This window comes from Giraffa tippelskirchi, chromosome X (assembly GCF_054371585.1).
Source record: "Giraffa tippelskirchi isolate mGirTip1 chromosome X, T2T-mGirTip1v1.2.pri, whole genome shotgun sequence".
NCBI lineage: Eukaryota > Metazoa > Chordata > Mammalia > Artiodactyla > Giraffidae > Giraffa > Giraffa tippelskirchi.
The window spans coordinates 39,345,172-39,363,542 of NC_137289.1; the positions used below are offsets into that span (position 1 = coordinate 39,345,172).

At 47.7% G+C, this 18,371-nt stretch overlaps 1 protein-coding gene across 25 annotated transcripts in view; it reads right to left on the bottom strand.

The window, feature by feature from the left end:
* Positions 1-3,016: 3,016 nt before the first annotated feature.
* The window catches only part of LOC145536800 (histone-lysine N-methyltransferase PRDM7-like), a 44,148-nt gene continuing 28,793 nt past the window's right edge, over positions 3,017-18,371 (bottom strand). For 2 of the 25 annotated variants that reach the window (XM_081566734.1, XM_081566727.1), the window contains 5 exons: positions 17,908-18,004; positions 16,666-16,829; positions 6,975-7,742; positions 5,657-5,849; positions 3,017-3,974 (listed from right to left, as the gene is read on the bottom strand). In XM_081566734.1, coding sequence (XP_081422860.1) covers positions 3,867-3,974; positions 5,657-5,849; positions 6,975-6,979 — 306 coding nt within the window. In that variant the 5' untranslated portion in view covers positions 6,980-7,742; positions 16,666-16,829; positions 17,908-18,004 and the 3' untranslated portion in view covers positions 3,017-3,866. Of the gene's footprint in view, positions 3,991-5,656; positions 5,850-6,974; positions 8,924-16,665; positions 17,002-17,903; positions 18,005-18,371 lie in introns of all 25 variants that reach the window. The other 23 variants (XM_081566721.1, XM_081566713.1, XM_081566735.1 and 20 more) reach the window with 14 other exon arrangements.

Sequence of the window (18,371 nt, forward strand, 5' to 3'; positions counted from 1 at the left end):
GTCATCCTCTGTCGTCCCCTTCTCCTCCCTCCTCCAATCTTTCCCAGCATCAGGGTCTTTTCAAATGAGTCAGCTCTTCGCATCAGGTGGCCAAAGGACTGGAGTTTCAGCTTCAGCATCAGTCCTTCCAATAAATATTCAGGACTGATTTCCTTTTGGATGGACTGGTTCGATCACCTTGAAGACCACGGGACTCTCAAGAGTCTTCTCCAACACCACAGTTCAAAAGCATCAATTCTTCGGCGCTCAGCTTTCTTTATAGTCCAACGCTCACATCCATACATGACTAGTGGAAAAACCATGGCCTTGACTGATGGACCTTTGTTGGCAAAGTAACGTCTCTGCTTTTTAATATGCTAGGTTGGTCATAACTTTTCTTCTAAGGAGGAAGCGTCTTTTAATTTCATGGCTGCAGTAGTTGTGCATGGGCTTAGTTGCTCCATGGCAGGTGGGATCTTCCCAGATCGGGGATTGAACCCATGTCTCCTGCATTGGTAGCTGGATTCTTAACCACTGCACCACCAAGGAAGTCATTCTCCTCTCCCCTTCCTGCCAACCTCCTACTTAAAAAAAAGACTAAAAGCAACCTGTCTAGTAAGTTTTCAGGAGTCTGAGCTCTGAGGTCAGCATCTGCGGTGTCATTCTCCCAAAGGCTTCAGATTCCGGTTGGGCTCATGAGTCTGGCAACCAGGGTGGGTCTGGCGGCTGAAGACAGGCTTGGCCTCTGGAGCTCTGCCCTCACCGACTCACGCAGGGTCCCCGAGCTCTGGCAGACAAGCAGAGCGGCGTGCAGGCGGGGCTGGTACAGCCGTGGGACCGCTGCAGTCAGAGTGGAGCCTGCGGTGGAGGCAGCTGGCTGTCCTGTCCCCGTGACTGCTACAGTCCTGTGTGCTCGTGCAGAGCAGTCACGGTATCAGATGAGGCCTGGCTGCTGTCGTGGGGACAGGATGGGACCTCAGGCAGCTCACATCCCACCCCCCCCACCCCGCTTCAGATCGTGGCTTGTGGCTGCTGGCAGCTCCCTAGGGCTGGGAGGCTGTGTAAAGCACCAGCCCCCTTGCTCAAGATCAGCTGAGACCCCAAGCTCTGGGGTCACACACCATCCCTGCCACCATGCAGGTTGTCCCACTGTTGTGAGGGAGGGGCTGTGAGGGGCTGTGGGTGATGGGGGATTTGGGGGTGTTGTGGGCTGGCCCAGGAGTCAGCTTTTTGAGGGGAAGAGAGGGGAGCAGAGGGGAGGGAGAAGCTTTGAATTGCTCAGGCTTCCAGGGGATTCCAGGCCCAGCTCCGGCGGGAGGTGCAGGTGAGAAGCCCCTGCAAGTTTCTCGGTCCCCACCGTATTTCAGTTGAAGCCCCTCTGCCTGCACCACCCCTAACTCTCCCTCCCGTGGCCCCTGCCTAAAGCCACAGAAGATGGGGAGTCTATACGGCTTCGCTTCCTGTAGGGAAACCAAGCCACAGACAAACGTGATCCTTTAAGAAAGCGTGAAAGAAATGAGAAAATAATAGTGGCTGGTTATTACTGACACGGTTCGTGTAGAGACGCTTCGGAAGCCTGGCACAGGGAGGGAACTGAGGGCTGTTGCCCCCAGTCCTGGAGTTTGCACCCTCCACCCCCCGTCCCGCAGCCCACTGTCCCCTTGGTGTCTTCTGGTGACCGGGCGAACTTCAGCCTCCTGAACACATCCTGGAAGGATCAGGCCAGGGCAGAGGTCCTTCACAGAGGGGAGGGTGTGGTCGACTCTTTAGAACGCCATTGCCTCCACTCTGTGTCAGAGCTCAGTTCTGGGTCTAAGCAAGTGTGGCTTCCTGATGCCGTCACCACCTTCACTCACCGGGGGGCCTTTGTGTCCACCTTGTCCCCTCGTGCAGCCTGGTCACCCCTGGGACCCGTGCTGTGCGTATCTGCTCTGCTCACAGCACACCCCAGGGTCCATCAGACTTTACTCATAAAAGGGACGTGTAAGGATGAACTGTTCCATAGTTAAGAATTTCAAGGTCGCGACAGCGTTGACCAGAGCACGTGGACACAGGTACGAGGCCCGTGCACAGAGAAGCCGCTGTGTGGGCTTCGAGGACCCTGCGTGTGGGGGTGGGATGGGGGCTGGACAGGGACTTCCTGCACACGCGGCTCCAGGCTCTGTTCTCGGCAGGGCGGACTACTGTCGGCACTGCCTGTCTGTGGAGGGGCTCTGGGGCTGCCCAGCTCAGCAGGAATGGCAGTGGTGGGAAGGGAGGTCGCCCTCCCTTAGCACCCCTGACCTCACACCCACTCATCAGGGCAGCCGAGTGCCTAAACGGCCCCTTCCTCGTCTAGCTCTGAAGAGCTGGAAGGTGTGGGGGCTGAAGGACATGCAGAAAACAAAATTCTGTAAAGCAATTATTCTTCAATTAAAAAATAATAAAAGGTTAAAGAAAACATCACAAGGAACAGCAAAGGTGGGGCTTGCATTCTCAGCCAGCCTCTGCCAGATTCTCCCTGTGCTTATGCATAAGACTAAAATGCTGCTGCCTCCACCGTGTATCACAGATGAGAATAGAGACACAGAGAGGTTGAGCATCTTGCCCCAGGTCGCACAGCTGCTGAGGGCAGGGCTGAAAACTGGACCCCTGTGGTCGAATCTGGAGTCCAGATGCTGTGATGACCCTGGGGGAGCAGCAAAGACCAGATGGCCCAGGCTGAGCAAGGCACACGCACATGCGCACACACACGTGCACGAGGCCTTCACCTCTGAGGCCACAGAAGCCAGAGGAAACCAGAGGGCAACCAGGAGAGGCCAAAGGAGAGTCGTGGTCTATAAGGAGGAGAGGCCACACTTCCCAGGAGGCCGGGAAATTCTCTTCCCTGGTGAGTCTGTCTCAAACCCTAGATTCCTCTCCCTGGACCCAGGAACTGACTGTTCCATGACCTAACTGAGTTGGCTCCAGAATTATGCCTTCCCAGGGGTTCAGCTACCACTGGACCCCACTGCTCTCAGTAATAAGCGGGGAATAAGTACGTAGTCTGGGCTTCAGATTTGTTTGGAGACAAAATTTATTAGGAGTACAAAAAACCCACAAAGGCAATTGGCATGAACATCTCCAGAACACTTAAGAAACCCTCTGCTGTTTATCTACCTCCTCTCCTGTCATGAAAGTGGAAGGTCTGTTTAATCAATTAATTCTGGGCTTATCACACTTTTTCTTTAAAATATTTATTTATGTATTAATTTATTCGGCTGCACTGTGTCTTAGTTGCAGCATGTGGGAGCTAGTTCCCTAATGAGGTATTGAACATGGGTCTCTGCATTGGAGTCTTGGCCACTAGACCACCTGGGAAGTCTCTTCTCATACTCTTGGGGACAGTAAAGGGTCATAGACCTCCTCTGAGGCCCCCTTAGAGCTGAGGCATGGGGCGGCTGCAGTAATCCTCCTGTGGCTAAGATGTGGTTTGTTGGTCATGACTCACTCACACTCCCTGCACACATAGGGCTTCTCCCCTGTGTGTGTCCTCTGGTTTGTGATGAGACTTGACCTATCCTTGGAGACTTGCCCACACTCTCCGCACTTGGCTTTTATAATCCCCGAGACCCCTGCCCCCATGAATAATTTGCCTGTGTCCTCTGGATTCAGTTTCTGGCTTGTGGTGGGCTCTTCCGTCATTCTCTCATGCATCCCAGAGCCCCCCATTTGTCCCTAGGACGAGTAGGAAGAGGCCCTTGAAATCCTCTTCAGCCTTTTGCTTTTCAGCAAAGGTTGGGGCCTTTCCTTGGCCTCGCGACCCTCAGGTTTGTCACTCGGGCTGTGCGGATCAGAATATCGCTGCTGCTGATTTTGATTGCCTGGGCAGTGATCCTCTGCTTGGAGGTGGTCTCTTGCAGATGGTCTCAGGAGGGTCTGAGAGGGGTGATTGCGTTGGACATGTTCGCTGAGGAATTTCTGACTAGAGAAGGCCAGAGAGCAGGAGGCACATGGGTGGATCTTGGGCTTCGGTTCTGCTGAAAGAGAAAGCTTTTGGTCAGGTAGCTGGTTTGCCGTCGTAAGGCCTGCCCACTAATCATCTTGGTGTTGACAGCGCACGATTTGTCTCCCATCAAGTGTGTCTCTACAGTCCACTTTTCCATTCCATCCTTATTCTCTACATCTACAGAAATCCGGGAAGCTTGTGTCAAGGGCCTTTTCTACGTATCACCCGGACTAGGGACCTTCCAGCAGCATCAGAGCAGCGTCTCTCCTGATAGAGGTGGATCTGCAGGGACCTTTCCCTGTGTGTCAGTATCTGAAAAGTCATGTCACAGTGGCCACAGGTATTTTACCCTACTGAGAGATAAGACTCTTGATGACTTAGGTAGAATCTTCCTGAGTGGCTCCCTGTGAGGGGAAAGGGTCTATTAAGTTAGGGGCGCCTGGCCTGGAGCTCTCTGCCTATGGGAGGTAGCACAGGGGGTAGTTAGAGCAGGTGTGAGTAAAGCTGACTTTGCGGCTCCTGGTTCAAAGAGCAGCCTTTGTGCCGATCTCTGCAGGAAGTGGGTTTCAGACTGGACGAGACCGAGTGGCCCAGGTCCCACTGACTACAGGTCTCTGGCTCCTGCTGCCCCAACTGCTTCACAAATTGCTCCTCTCTCAGTTTTCCATAAATCCGAAAATAAAGGCATGTCCTTTCTCAAGCCTCACCAGTATTCATACCTCATTTATTTCATTCAGTCTTAGTCCATTTAACATGCACTAGGAAGTCCTGTTTAAAAATACATCTCCAGCCAGACTCCTCACACCCTCACTCCCGTGCATCTTCAGCCAGCCCACTCTCCCCTCGTGTCCGGCAATGAACTGACCTCTGAGGGGACTCTCCGCTGCTGTCTCTTCCCCAAAATGAACCAAAGCATTGTCACAGAACAGAGAACATGCCGCTTGCAGCTGAAAACCTCACGGTTGTTCTGTGTCACCCAGAAAGACCCCTGGGGCCTGTACGTGGACACAGGCCCTGAGGCTTCCGTGTCCCGTCCAGCCTCCTTCCTGTCCCTCTGTGCTTCCTCCTGCGACCACCGGCATGGCCTCTCGTCCCGGCCCTGGGGCTGCGGCACTGGCTGTTCCCCTGCCTGGAATCCTTTCCCACGGGTGTTATCTCTGCAGAGACCCTGCCCCACCATCCTGCACCACACCCCGCCTTCTGCTCACACTGATCCAAGGCACTTTTCCTGCACTGTTTTCCTCAGAGCACCAGCCCCTGTCTGGTATGAAGCCGGTGCTGCCCCAGGGCAGTGGTTCTGTCTGTTTTGGTGGGTGGAGCCCTGTCTGGCACAGAGTATGAACTCACAGGACAACAAACTGAAACAGTGACTGAATGCAAATCACTGGACTCCTGTCGCTTAGAAATGGGAGGAAATGAGGAAGAAACAGGGAAAGGTGAGAGAGCTGGTAGGTGCTAGAAAACTTGCTTTTTGCTTCTGAGCCTTTCAGCAGAAGGTGATGTTACATATTTTTTGCATAAAATGTTGAAAATTAGAACTAACATTTTTCACATAAAAATCTTTCCTAACAGTCATATGAAATGAATCTAATTCTGAGGCATTTTAATTGCGACTTGACTGACTTTAGACTGGATTGTACTCTGCTTTGGAATCGGACCAGGGAGGCTCCCCGGGGTGGGCTGGGGCGCTGGAAGAGGGGTGGCGCTCACCTCTCCCGGCCGCGAGCTCGCTCTTCCCCCTGCTGTCCCGTTGATGCCGAGGTCCTGGCCATACTCGTCCCCGTACCAGACCAGCAGCTCACAGCCCAGCCCGACCACTTGGCAGGTTCGGTAGAAGATCTGCCGGTGATACTGGAAGGCCACCAGGTTCTGCTCCTCATCGTCCCGGGCACAGTTCACATACCTGGGGTCGAGGCAGGGAAAGGAAAAGAAACCTCAGGTGACGAGCGCCCCCCACTGTCGGACCATGCCCAGCTCCTTGCCTTCAGACTCTGAGGCCGCTGTGGCTCCCACCGCCCCTCATGGGGACCTTCTGTTCACACCTTCGACCAGGCCGTGCGAATTCCTATTTCCAGATCCTGTCTCTGGTCCTCTTCCTGGCTGGAATGCTTTTCTCTCCTTACCTAATTAGCCATTTTCCGGAGCCCAGTCCCAGCCGCGTCTCCACCTGGACTGTCCATGAGGCTGGTGACCTCCAGCTCCCCTAAGTTCTAAATTAAGTTCTCTTTCATTCCACAGGACTTGGTGCTCCTAGGCTAGCACACACCCCTCAGCACTCACCCCAGCCTGCCTTCTCTCCCGAGGCTTTTCTTCAATCTCCCCATGTGTATCCAGGGTCCTGTTCACTTGCCCACCCCCTCCCATGGAAACTTGGAGAGTGCTCTGACATAGCTTGAGACCCAGAACAGTAATAGTTTATTCACTTTCTGCCTGCCCTGATGAAAGGAGAGGCCCTTAGAGAATGGCCATGCTCACGGCCATCCTGCCCCGCATTCCTTCCCAGGCCTCAGGGCTCACTTCTCACTGGAACCGAGCCTGGGGAGGTTGTTGCCCACATGGACTCAAGGTCTCTCGTGTTAGGTTATCCTGGCACTGTGCAGTTACTCAAAAATGGAAAAATTAAAGTTACTATTTCTAAAACCAATTGGCTAATGTCTGTCTGCAGTATGTTCTCCAAAAGGACATGGGTTGTGTGACCTGCTTCAGTAATGAAGTTCACTGTCTAAACTGAAACATGAAGTGCTTGGTAAGTGTCAATTAAGTGAGTTACAGTGTCCCTGGTGAATCTAGACTCCTCAAGTTGTTTTCAAGTCCCCCAGTTTTGTTTAGCACATAGACTTGTATTTTGAGGGCACATGCTATATTTGTATTTCTTTCTTTCCAATATCTTTTGAAATGAAAGAGCATGATATGGAAGGAAAAGAGGAAAGAAGATGTGAAAGCTATTGAGGGAGACAGGTTGAGAAGGAAAGGGGTGTGGGCTTGAGGGAAGAGCGACGTCTACAAACTGCAGACTCACTGCACTCACCTCATCCAGTTGGCCAAAGACGTGTCCTTTCTATCCACATATTCATAGCAGTTTCTCCCTTTGGTGATCTGAGTGTCAGAAAAAGAGTTACAAGCTTTCTTCTCTCTTTTATTTATTTTTTTGTGTAGGAAGCAATAGAAGAACGATTTCTCTCTGCTGTCATTGGTGCTCTTCAGCCTGCATGGATTCAACTGCGTTCATCAAGAGGCTCTTTAGTTCTTCTTCACTTTCTGCCATAAGCGTGGTGTCATCTGCATATCTGAGGTTATTGATATTTCTCCCGGCAATCTTGATTCCAGCTTGTGCTTCTTCCAGCCCAGCGTTTCTCATGATGTACGCTGCATATAAGTTAAATAAGCAGGGTGACAATATACAGCCTTGACGTACTCCTTTTCTTATTTGGAACCAGTCTGTTGTTCCATGTCCAGTTCTAAGTGTTGCTTCCTGACCCGCATACAGGTTTCTCAAGAGACAGGTCAGATGGTCTGGTATTCCCATCTCTTTCAGAATTTTCCACAGTTTATTGTGACCCACACAGTCAAAGGCTTTGGCATAGTAAATAAAGCAGAAATAGCTGTTTTTCTGGAACTGTCTTGCTTTTTCGATGATCCTAGAGACTAGACCAAATTCCAGTCTGGTACCAGCTTACCAGATGACAGAAAAAAAATTGTTTATGGGTAAGCTTAGAAAAGTCTTTTCCATATATCTTGAAGTAGCAGTATTTTTGCAAAGGCATCAGTGTGAAACCATAGAAGGCATGTTTAAAACCTGATTAAATTGAAATTGACAAAGTAATCTGGCCATTGCTGTGACTTGAAACACTTGAATATGATAACTAGAATTATAACTGACAGCATTTTACCAAAACATATCAGATTTTCATGAATGTCACATAATTTCTAGGATATCTATATTAGTATCATCAACCATACAATATAACTTGAGAAGATCCATCACTTCTTCTGACAACACTTCCCATGTAGTTTAACATGCCAAATGAACTCGGGCTGTTTAATATCTCTCTTTGGGAGGTCTCAGGGGCCCTCTGAAGCATCCCAAAGGTAGCTAGACGTCAATTATTTAGGAAGGTTTGTTTATAAATATCAAAAGGGTTTATAACAGTCAAGTAGGATGACATAAGTCACTGTGAAACAATACTTATCCACTTAGCCAAAGTTAACAAAGGATTTCAAAGGTCAACCTAGAACAGATCACTCAAGAGGTAAAGAAACTTAAAATCCATTAGCAAAGGCAGTTCAACCTCTCAAGAAAACTTGTACTAGGCACAAAACACTTTTCTGGAGGTCCACTTCCCATAAAACCTCCTTATCCCTTTCCGTACCCATTCCTTTGCTTCTCCCATCCTGAAACTGCCACCCGAAGTCAGAACTATTTCTTTTTCCTTCATAAAATGTGATTTCATTACTCATACCTTCTTTAATAACAAGACATACATTTTCCTTAAGCAACAAAGAACTGACTTTTACATTGGCATTCTATAGATTGGTGAACATACGTATCAGTGATACTATCTAAAAAACATTTTTGCTTTCTTATAGTGAACATCTTAGGATGGCACCAGACACTATTCATGGATGGTCAAAAACCTCTTTAGTGTCTGTGTAAGAGGAAGGTCCTGTCAAGTAGTGAATGTCTCAGAACCTTATTTATTTGGAAATGACCTAGCTATTCAATACACTGTCATCACTTAGTTTAGCACAACGATAGAAATTCAGGTAACCAAAATCTGGAGAAACTATTGTAAATTCAGTTCAGTTCAGTTGCTCAGTCGTGTCTGACTCTTTGCGACCCCATGGACTGCAGGATGCCAGGCTTCCCTGTCCATCACCAACTCCCGGGGCTTGCTCAAACTCATGTCCATCGAGTCAGTGATGCCATCCAACCATCTTATCCTCTGTCGTCCCCTTCTCCTCTGCCTTCAATTGAGACTATTGTAGATAGATATTTTAAAGTATAATTATTTTTAACAGTTTATCTAAAAGCTCATATCGCATTTACATTCTTTAGGAGTTTTTCTGTTTGTTTGTTTTTAGAGGTACTTTCTTTGTTGACAAGCTTGTGACAGACATAACAATATAGCAATATTTAACTTATAATAAACCTAGGCACTATAAAAATTTTATGCTTACTGTTAATGACTCAGACATGTCTAGAGTAGTGAAAAAAAATAAATACCAGGTATTTAATATTGACTATTTCCCAGTTCACATGAATCTAAAATTCATTTAGGTCAATTTTTTCTTGTATTTAGAACTGTTTGATTTGTAAGGGCTTCCTTTTCTTTAGATTATTTAAATAAGAACTCACTTACAACTTCAGCAATATTATCAAAAAACAGAAGACTCACACTGAGACATACATAAATCCACAGACAGACAGAGGTCTTCAAAAGGTAAGTCTAGGGGTGAGGGGTTGAGTAGGGTGTAAGTTAGGGTGTGGGTTAGGTTTAGGGTGTGGGATAGGGTGTCGGGTTAGGGTGTCGGGTTAGGCAGTCGGGTTAGGGTGTTGGGCTAAGGTTAGGGTGTCGGGTGTCAGGTTAGAGTGTCGGGTTAGGGTGTCGGGTAAGGGTTAGGATGCTGTTATTTCTGCACTAAATATATATAATTCTCTATAGCTCACATTTGAAAATCTAGGCACAGATTGTCCTGCATGATATATGGAATACGCTCTAAGAAAATCTGGAAAAAGTTTTCCCAATGGAAATATTGACTTCTTTATGTTACATTTATGAATATCTGTGAGCACATTTTCCTACACAATATATGGAATTCTCCATGGTAAACCTTTGAATATATGGACATTCATTTTCCTACATTAAATATTCAATTCTCTCCACAACACATATGAAAATATTAGCCTGGCTTTGGTGGGCATAGATTTTCAAATGTGGAATACCAAATTCTGTATGTTTCATGCGTGGCAATCAGTGTGCAGATTTGCTTAAATAAAATATGGAATCACATACATTTTGCAGATGATAATTGGAACAAAGACTTTTGCTATATTGACATATGGGATTCTGTATATTTCATATATGAAAATCTTAATTAAGATTTTCTGACATAAGTATGTAATTTTCTATATTTCATGTTATAGAAATCAGGGAACCAATTTTCCCACATTAATTAGGACACCTCTACATTTCACAAATAGAAATTTGTGAACAGATTTTCATACTTGTCATATGAGATTTTTCACATTTAGTATAAGAAAATCTCGGCCCAGATATTTGCACAAAAAATACAGAAATCTTTATGCTTCATATATGAAAATATGAGTGACAATATTCCCGTATGAAATACGGAATTCTCTATATATCAGATTTGAACTAGGGCCATCCATTTTCTACATAAATATGAAATATCTATGTATCACATATGAACACCTCTGCTCAAACTTTCCTAGAGGAAGTATTGAACATTATGTGTATCACATAGGAAAACCTGGGTGCCAATTTCCCCTCATGCAATCAGGAATTCTGTATATTTAAGATATCTTTCAAATTCTGCATACCAATTTTACTACATAAAATATGGAACCCTGCATAATTCAGATATGGAAATCACTGTGACATTTTTACTCTCTTAAAAATAGATTTTCTGTATGTTACATATGATAATCTCAACGATGGTTTTACTACATGAAATGTTGAATTTTTTTGTATTTCACTTGATTAAAATCTGTATCCAGAGTTTTTTACATGAACTATGGAATTCTCTATACTTCCTATATGAAAATCTGGGTGGTGATTTTCTTACATTAAATATGGGATACTCTACATTTCACACATGAAAATCTAGGCATTGGTTTTCTTAAGACACGGAGATCCAATATAGTATTGGTATTCCCCTATTTCACAAGGGAAAATGTCAGCACCACTGTTTCTTCATGAAATATGAAATTCTTTGCATTTCTCATACATATATCAAGACAACCATTATCCACCATGAAATATGGAATTCCTTATATTTCCTATACCAAAATCTAGGTGCTAATGCTCCTTCATGGAAGTTGGACTTTGGTATGGTTCACATTTGAAGATCAGAATGGAGATTTTCTTATAAGAAATATGGAAATCTCTATATTTTGAATGAACCAGTGGTTCTCCACGTACTGCCACGTGTTCCCTGTTTGCATTTGGGTCCCTGTCCCTGACACGTGTCTGCTTGTGTTGCATGTGTGTGTGCATGGGTACTGGCCTCTGCAGACACAGAGATGAAGGTGACAGAACATGAGATGTGGAGCAACCAGAAGAGGAGGCACGAGGCGCTCACAGACTAGGGGAGACGGGTCCATGCATCTCTGTCATGCCCCTGTCCGGGACAGGAATGAGGGAAGGATGACAGATGACAACTGTGGACAGTGACTCTGCAAATCTGCAGTTACATCAAGAGGCATAAACAAGCTCACAATTCCTGCTGTGATGTGTGTTTGTATCCGTAAGCAGTGGTGGGGGGTTTGAGGAGTCACCCAGAGGAAATAAATCAAGTGATGTGGGGATTTAAAACCACCGTCTGTGGACCCCTCAGTCTGTGGTGCATTGGCTACCCTGTGGAAATGCTGGACGAGGCTAGGGCAGGACCCCCGATTTTGAAGAGGCCAGGGTGCTTCGGATAAAGGAAGAGACTGGAAGGAGGAGGATTGGAATGAGAGCCGGCTTCACTGAAGATTGTTCCACACTTGTGAGAAGGCGATCTGGGCAAGTCCTAGGCTAGTGCTGCCTAGGATCAGCCTGTCAGCCAGCACACTCCCTCTCCAAGTGTGTTCCATATTGGCACCATGCGAGACAAATGACATGCTAATGTAGGCTCTCAGAGTGAATCCCCAGGCATCCTAGGAGAGCCTGGGTGTGAGCGTGCAATCCGTCCGGGCACTTCCAGCTACCTGGCAGTGCAGAAGGGTGAGGAAAGCGCAGGTGGGCGGTGTGTGTGAGTGCCCCTCTGCCAGTGTCTGCCTGTGAGGGAGGGAACAGGGATGAAGCAAGGACGGCAGGCTGTTTGCATGCAGGGACCCTGGGACAGTGAGAGACAGGTTCCAGTGCAGAGCCTGCTGTATTTAGGCTCCAGGCATTACTGAATAGCAGTCATGAGGAAGACACCACATTGCTCGTTTAAAAATGTCCTGACGTGAATTCCTTCCTTTTTCCGAGTGTGCTGCTGCACCCTGGATCCCTTGCCGAAAGGATAGGCAGGCAGAAAGCACCAGTGGGAAGTCGGTGAGGATGGAAAGGAGCCAAGAAACAGAATGGGGTGGATTCCCAGGCACAGAAGAGGGGGCGGGGCTACAGTCCCTTGGATCTTTCTGTCCTTCTCAAGTGTAGCAGCATTCATGCCCCAAAATGACCAGGGGCATGAGCACACCTTGCTTTGTATGTAAGCTTTGGTTGACTGACGGGACTCCAGCATAAGCAGCTGCTACCTGCAGAGTTTTCCAGTTGGAAACATCACTCTTTATTCTCTTCGCAGAAAGCTTGGCTATCAGGACTATGCAAAGGATGGCGTCAGTTGATTCTTCGCTGCTCCCGACCCCACAGGGCTGGGGAGACAGGGTAGGCTGCGGTGTGTTCTCAACCTGGAGGCTGAACGAGAACAGCCCCATTTTGAAAGGGCCTGTATACACTAAATGGGCAGACTTCAATGCCTCTGGCACCGGTGAGTCATGGTCCTCAATGGAGAGCTGTCCTTAGCATTCTCACTGACTGGCATTTAAGCACATTTCATGGAGCTCCCTCATGCCAGCTAGAGCATGCCCCGTTTCTCCCCCTGTCCAAAGTGTGGCCAAGCCACCGTAGTCCTGTGCAGTGTTCATGTCCACCATGTGAGGGAGGGAGGGACGCCTGTCTCCTTCTGTGGTTCAGAAGAGATCGCCTGTGTTTGCCTCTAAGTTTGAGAAAGCATTCCCCAGCTTTGTGAACTGACAAAGTCAGATCTCCCGTGGGTGCAACTCACACAGGAGGAGAACTTTGGCTTTATGCCTAGGTTAAGTGTCTTTTATGAGTGCCGGTGTCCGGAGAGTGGCAGAGGGCAACAGCACCAGTCAGGGAGACAGAGACACACAGACACAAGCCCCTACTACACACGGAGAAAGATGGACAGAGAAACAGTGCGTGCCAGAAGCAGAGACAGAGACACAGAGAGCTCTGTACCCTGTGGCTCCTGAGCAAAAGAGCTCAATTGTATCAAACTGGGTTTGTACCCACTCTCCTATCATCCAGACCACATCGGGCTCTCTGCTTTATGGAGGAAACTCTCCAGCCACATTGCCCCCCTGCCTTTCATGGGACACCTTGGGAGAGCACCCAGATGTCTAAGGTCCTGTGGGACGCAGGAGTGTCTTTTTCGGATATGGAAGTGGGAATTCATGGTTTGAATTTCTACAGGCCAAGGAAATGGCAGCTCGCACCTGGGTTTTGCCAGATGGAAGACAGGCAATATGCCTGGAGGTGGGCACTCAGCGAATCAGAGGCATCACGTGGCTCGCTGGAGCCCCGGAAGCCGGGGCAAGGGGGTGAGGTGGGCCCGAGGCGACTCCCTTTGGGCTAGGGGCCTGTCCGTGGAGCGTGACGCCCACTACCCTCTCTGCCAATGGCTGAGATTGGGCCAAGCAGCCTGGGAGTGGTTCACAGCTCCAGCAGCCCAGGGGCCCTGTTAGCCTGGGAAATCCGGCCGGCCTGCGGAGGAAATGGATGAAAACGGAAGGGGGAACCAAGGCCAAGATGGGATGGTGGCTCACACAAGACCACGAGTCTATGTTCTGGAACACCTTGCCTACAAGCTGGTGCACCAGCGAAATGAACTGACCCATATGGGCAAGACTGCCTTAGAGACGTTGCTAGGCCCATACTATCTCGTTGCTCACCTCCCCGCACTCTGTTCTTCGGTCTCCCAGTGATGTGTAACCTGTTTACAAAATAATGCTCGCCAGGGGCCTAGTAGGTCAGCAGGGACACAACATTTTGGACTATCCCCCTTTGAGGATATGGAAGCAGGTTTCACTGAAATCACTCCAAATCAAGGATTTAGATACCTTGTAGATTTGATCTGCACCTTTTCAGGCTGGGTGGAAGCCTTTCCTACCCAAACTGAAAAAGCAAGACAAGTAACCAAGGCACTCCTGAAAGACATTGTCCCCAGATATTGAATGTGTCTGACCATAGGGTTGGACAATGGACCGGCATTTGTAGCCGATGCAGAACAACAGGTGGCAAAGGCTTTGAAAACCCAGTGGAAATTGCATACTGCCTGCCATCCCCAGAGCTCAGGGAAAGTGGAACACGTGAGTGGAACCCTCAAACAAACCCTAGCAAAACTATGCCAGGAGACCAGCTTATCTTGGGTAGGCATGTTGCCTGCGGCCCTCTTAAAGGTGAGGTGTTCACCCGGGGCACGGACAGGGTTTTTGCCATTTGAAATCCTGTATGCACGACCACCCTCGCTAGTCAACTTAAGGGGAGACACCAGAGAACTGGGGAACTTGGACTTATATAGGCAGCTAAAAGGGTTAGGACACACAATCTCTCAAATACATACGTGGATAATTGATAGAATACCCATTTCCTTAGGTATAACAGCACATCCTCACCAACCAGGGGACCGAGTATGGGTAAGGATTGCAAACAACAGCCTGTAAAACCCATGTGGAAAGGGCCCTATTTTGTAATCTTAACTACCCCCACTGATCTCAAGGTGGCATGAACAGATGCTTGGACCCATTACTCCAGAGTCAAACCTGCAAGTCCCACTGATAGCCAGGAAAAGTGGGAAATGACCCTTAGTCTGGAGAAACTCCTGTGCCTGACCTTGCAAAGAAGGAAACAAGCACCCCAAAGCCCTGCTGGGGGCCACACCGGGAGCTGGTTAAGAAACACACGGCTGAAGCTGGAGGAACCAATAGGACCTACACAAGGCAGATGTATTGGTTATTAATTGGTCTGGGACTCCCCCTATTCATCTTATTTGGAATAGGGCTTTCCTCTCTCCCACAGAGTGGACTTGTATCCAAAAACTCTCTCTCTGCTTTCCCTACTTCTTCATACTTCTTCTTTTTTAGGAGTCTCCTCCGACTGTGATCAACTTAAATATGAAAACAGTGTATTTTTGCCTTATAGTTCTGTTAAGTTGTAAAGTCGCCTCCTCATCTGAGAGCCAGGATAATTGTTCTGAATGTACGGAGTCTTTCTACCATGAGGGTAAATGGGCCCAAGGATTCACTGACTGCACATACAAACCAGCCGCATGTTATAGTTCAGCTTTCCCATGAACTAGAGAAAGGAAGCATCATTGCGAGGGACAATTAGAGCCCACAGTGTGAATGGCCTAACGTGCTATGGTACCCCAAGACAGATGGCTTGCTAGACTCGACAGACTCATTTTGGGATGATAGATTGTGGGGGGGAAGACCAGGCTAGGAAAGAACGAGCCCAGGAGGTGGTCAAATGGTTAAAGGCCCAAGTAACCAAGCCAGACCCATTGGCATCAGGTCCAAAGATGGGGTCCTCTGGACTTTATAACCAGCTTTGAGTTTCCCTCAAAGATAAGTTAGAAATGACCACTATTGGAAATAATCCTTTTATCCATCTAGCCGAGGAGGTAGCCCTGGAACTAAATGTCACTAGCTGCTGTGTTTGTGGAGGAGCTCTGATGCATAAAACATGGCCCTGGAAGTGTACTGCACTGGATGCCTCTCTGCTATTCCAATGGAATCGAACAACTAGCAGGCGGGCAGGGGGTTCTATTCAGAGTTGGACCCTGTCCAAGGAAACAGAAGGCAAAGAATGCCTAAGCCAGGAAGGGACACATTATACCTGGGTCAGAGAAACAAAATGTAGAAGAGCCCTGGTCTATAATGGTACCTGTAACAAACGTCTGTGGTGGTCAGGGGCCCCAACCTGGTATCGGGATCCCCAAAAGGGAGGGAATGGAAATCACACTTGCACTCCCTTCAACTCCACTTCTGGGATTCCAGAGCGAAACTGTACGGGAAGTCAACCTGATACTAATCCTTTTCTTGCAATCCCAGGCATTAGCCCATATTGGAAGCATTTTAACTCCACAAACCCAGACTTATGGCAGCCCCGAGAGGGACTTTTTGGATTTGCGGGAGAAGGCCTACTCATGATTCCCATCCAGATGCGGAGGAACCTGCACCATAGGAATAATTCAGTCAGGTTTCTTCCTCTTCCCGACTCACCAGGGGACACGCTGGTGTTCCCAATTTGCGACAACCTGAGACATAGAGAAAAATGATTCCTCGAGCTAGGGGGAAAACAAAGTTGGGGCAAAGCTGAGCGCCCCCAACAGATAATCCCGTATTATGGTCCGGCCACGTAGCCACAAGACGGCAGTTGGGGGTACAGGACCCACATTTACATGCTCAACGGAATAATCCGACTGCGGGCGGTACTTGAGAGTATAACTAATGAAATTGCAACTGCGTTGGAACTGTTGGCACAGCAACAATCCCAGATGAGGACTGCCATCTATCCAAATCGAATAGTGGAGGAAGGAGGAGCTTGTGGGAAATTCTACCAAACTGACTGTTGCATCCAAATAGGAGACAATCGAAGAGTTGTGACAGACATAGCTAAAAATATCAGGAAGACTGCCCATCTTCTAGTTCAGACAATGTTTCTGGTTAAAACAATGATTGGGATTGTCGTAGTCATACTCACCGATGACTGCTTATTCCCTGCTTCATACCGGTCCTAATCAAACACGTAACAGGGTTCATTCATAGAAAGAGTTGTCAAACGGAGAACAGCCACCTAGTTGTTGCTTTTAAGGGGTTACCAACCAGGTCTGGATGATGATGTTCTCTGACAGCCGCAGATGCACCCTAAATATCAAGAGCGGGGAATGAAATAGAAACCAGATCAAAGCCCCCAATTAAAGTAACAACCTTTTGCTTTCCCTTCCTTTATCTTGTGTTAACAGCTGCTGCTCATCAATCACCGCTTCCACATCTGATCTCTTGCTTGGTGGTCACCTCCTCTTCTCGGGAACTAGGGCTACCTGGGGAAGGGAGGGATCTGAGCTGTTCAAGCAGGAAATCTACGGTGTATTAAAAGATACCCAGAACAAAGCCGAGGCACTCAGTCTTTGGCGGCGACTCCACTGAGCCCACACCGGTGCTGAATAAACTCGGCTGTTCTGCATCTTTGAGTGCCGCTTGTCTCTTTCTGATGCCACGGATTCTATAACCACACTACTATGTCAATCAGCCAACTCATGGCCTACTTTCCCATGGCCTTTTTTTCAAACAGTCCTCAGAAGCTTGGCTTGTCTGTGCTTTTGCATTCTATCTGCCTTTTCGTTTTTTTGAGAGACTCTTGTATGGCAGGAGGAATTACTATGAACTGGGCCATCTTTAGTGGTAGGAAGTCATCTAGCACAACTGGTACAGTTGGAGAAGTGAGAGAAAAGTCCTAATACAAAAATGTAACTTCCAAGGTAGTGCTAACTTCCGGTTGTATAAGTAGAGAAGTATTCAAACAGAAAGAAAATGAAATCCCACATAAACGTGGTTATCTCGTGATGATCACGAAATTGAAATATGCTTAAGAGAACAGTCTATATATAGGTGAATCCTGGCTCCAGCTCTATTAAGTAGTCACACTGTTTGAAAAAGTGTGACCGAGCAAGTCTCCTTTAAGTCACTGTCCCCCTTTCCCCAAATAATATCTCCTGAATCTCTAACCTGTTGCACTGCAGTTGGTCTAGTCTAGTATGCTGAGGCATTAAGATTGTCAAAGCTCATTGAGGCCAGAGACTACATTGTTTATTACATTTTGAAATATGTCCCCAAGGCTTGCAGGCAGGTCTGGAGCAGCTCCCACCACCCCAAAAAGCCAGATCTTTGCTCTGAACTCTCCCCTTCATTCTCTGGTCCATTTTTCCTCCATCTTCTCACCAACCTGCAGCATTCTGTGTTCACCGCCCCGGAAGGATGCTGTGTTCTTGCAGTCTTCATCATCTCCACGAGTGCCTGCCCATGGTCTGTATTTGAACTCTCTGTTGATGGAATGAAAACATTTGAGTAATGAAAATTAGAGGGTGCAGACAGGCTTGCATGGGAACTTCTTTATTAAGTTCCACAAAGGGACCCTGCCCTGCCTTGTGGCTGAGTTGACTATTATTAGTGATTTGAATCCTGTCGACTGGATCGTCTGGAAGACGAATAGTTTCCCTCTGAAAGTGGCACAAAAGACTTTTACGTGACTTCACTCGCAGTGCACATCTTCTGCACAATATCCCGTACCTGGTACTCTTACATACAAATATTCTCAGTTTATCCGGTATTTGGCCTGATGTGCTGCACTACAGAGTCTGTCTTTTAGGCTTGGCTAAGAAGGAAGTTGAGAGATCTTGTCGGGAGACC